This window comes from Vigna unguiculata, chromosome 10, assembly GCF_037176805.1.
Source record: "Vigna unguiculata cultivar grain cowpea cultivar isolate G323 ecotype 2 chromosome 10, ASM3717680v1, whole genome shotgun sequence".
Lineage (NCBI taxonomy): Eukaryota > Viridiplantae > Streptophyta > Magnoliopsida > Fabales > Fabaceae > Vigna > Vigna unguiculata.
The window spans coordinates 40275565-40277205 of NC_140801.1; the positions used below are offsets into that span (position 1 = coordinate 40275565).

Here is a 1641-nt window from a genome sequence, read left to right on the forward strand (position 1 = left end):
ACGTTTCTGAACTTCTTCTTTAACGGCAAAGTATTTCAACTCCATATGTTTAGCACCTTTAGAATACTTGTCATTTTTAGAAAAGAAGACTGCTGCGGAATTATCACAATAAATTTTCAGCGGCTTGGAAATACTGTCGACTACTCAAAGTCCTGAAATAAAATTTCGCAACCAATTAGCCTGAACTGTGGACTCAAAGCATGCCATAAATTCAGCTTCCGTGATGGATGCAGCAATGACAAACTGCTTCGCACTTTTCCATGAAATCGCTCCTTCGGCTAAAAGATACACATAACCAAATGTAGACTTTCTTGTATCCACACAGCCGACAAGGACGCGATTGGCAGAGAGCCAATCAATCCCTAAGATCAATTACAAGTCTTGCAGAGGCAGGCAGATTAGATTTACCTTGTACCTGCGTCCCTCTACCTCCACTGGACACCTAGCACACAAAGACGACGTCGTGACCAATCCTGACGCCAGAGTAGACACCGCAAGCTCGCACTGTAGCTCGCATACTAGCAAACCCAAACGTTTCACACAACTATCTGACACAAAGGAGTGTGTCGCTCCAGAGTCATACAACACACAGCAAGACACACCAGCTATTAAGCAGCAACCCATAACCAAGTTACCTGAACCAGTCGCCTCTGCTCCTGTCATAGCATACACCCGGCCTGTCGCCTGAGACCTGTTGCCTCTGTCCCTCCTCTGATGCTGATGGGGAGTCTGAATTGGAGGGCGCGCTGCTGCCCTGGCAAGGTTGGGACAGTCCTTCCCAAAGTGGCCTTCCTTGCTACAGTTGTTGCACCTACGGTAACCCTCCATACGGGGATAAGCATACCTCGGGTGGGGTCCTCCACATGTATAACACTGCACTCGACCCTGCTGAGGAGGAAGACCCCTAGACCCTTGAGGCTGATGAGGAGGTCTGTCATACGGTCTCCTCCGCTCGTCATGTCTAGGCTTGGACCCCGATGGTCCACCAATCCTCTGAGGCTGCTGAGGCCGCGGACCCTCTACCTCATTCTTCATCTTCTCCATTACCCTGGCCTTCTCCACTAGAGCGGCAAAATCCTTGATGGACAAGGGTGCCACCATCAAGCGAATGTCGCCGCGGAGTCCATTCTCGAACTTGCGACATCTCCACTCCTCATCGAGTGGCAAGGTGTAGAAACGACTGAGATGCTTGAACTTCTCAACATAATCAGCTACTGACTTCCCTCCCTGTGTGAGCTGGAGGAATTCCACCTCCTTGGCGTATCTGACACTGTCGGGGAAATACTTTGAGAGGAACTTCCCCCGAAAGGCCTCCCAAGTCACATGCTCTCTTCTCTCCTCCATGATGGACTTCATGCTCATCCACCAGTGTTCAACTTCCCCGGTCAGCATGTAGACGACAAATGCCAACCTGTTATCTGTTGGGCACATCTTCGCATCGAAGATTCTCTCTAGATCCTTCAGCCATTGATCGGCTGCATCTGGACTGGTCTTCCCGTTGAACTTCACGGGATGGTGTTTTAGGAAGTCTTCAAGACTCCACTCCCTGACTGGTGGTCATGGCTCAGGGCCAAACACAGGGGCAGTCGCCCTGTTCTCCTCCAGCTGGCGGAGGGCCTCCATATGTTGCCGATGAGCATC

At 50.7% G+C, this 1641-nt stretch overlaps 1 protein-coding gene across 1 annotated transcript; it reads right to left on the bottom strand.

The window, feature by feature from the left end:
• Positions 1-372: 372 nt before the first annotated feature.
• On the bottom strand, positions 373-1431 carry LOC146883186 (uncharacterized). The gene has a single exon (XM_085667467.1). It carries the CDS (start codon positions 1429-1431, stop codon positions 373-375), a length of 1059 nt encoding a protein of 352 aa, XP_085523593.1.
• Between the last annotated feature and the right edge of the window lie 210 nt (positions 1432-1641).

What these genes read in the sequence shown, in the direction of transcription:
- LOC146883186 (XM_085667467.1), bottom strand. Translation starts at nt 1,431, where the DNA reads ATGTGCCCAACAGATAACAGGTTGGCATTTGTCGTCTACATGCTGACC.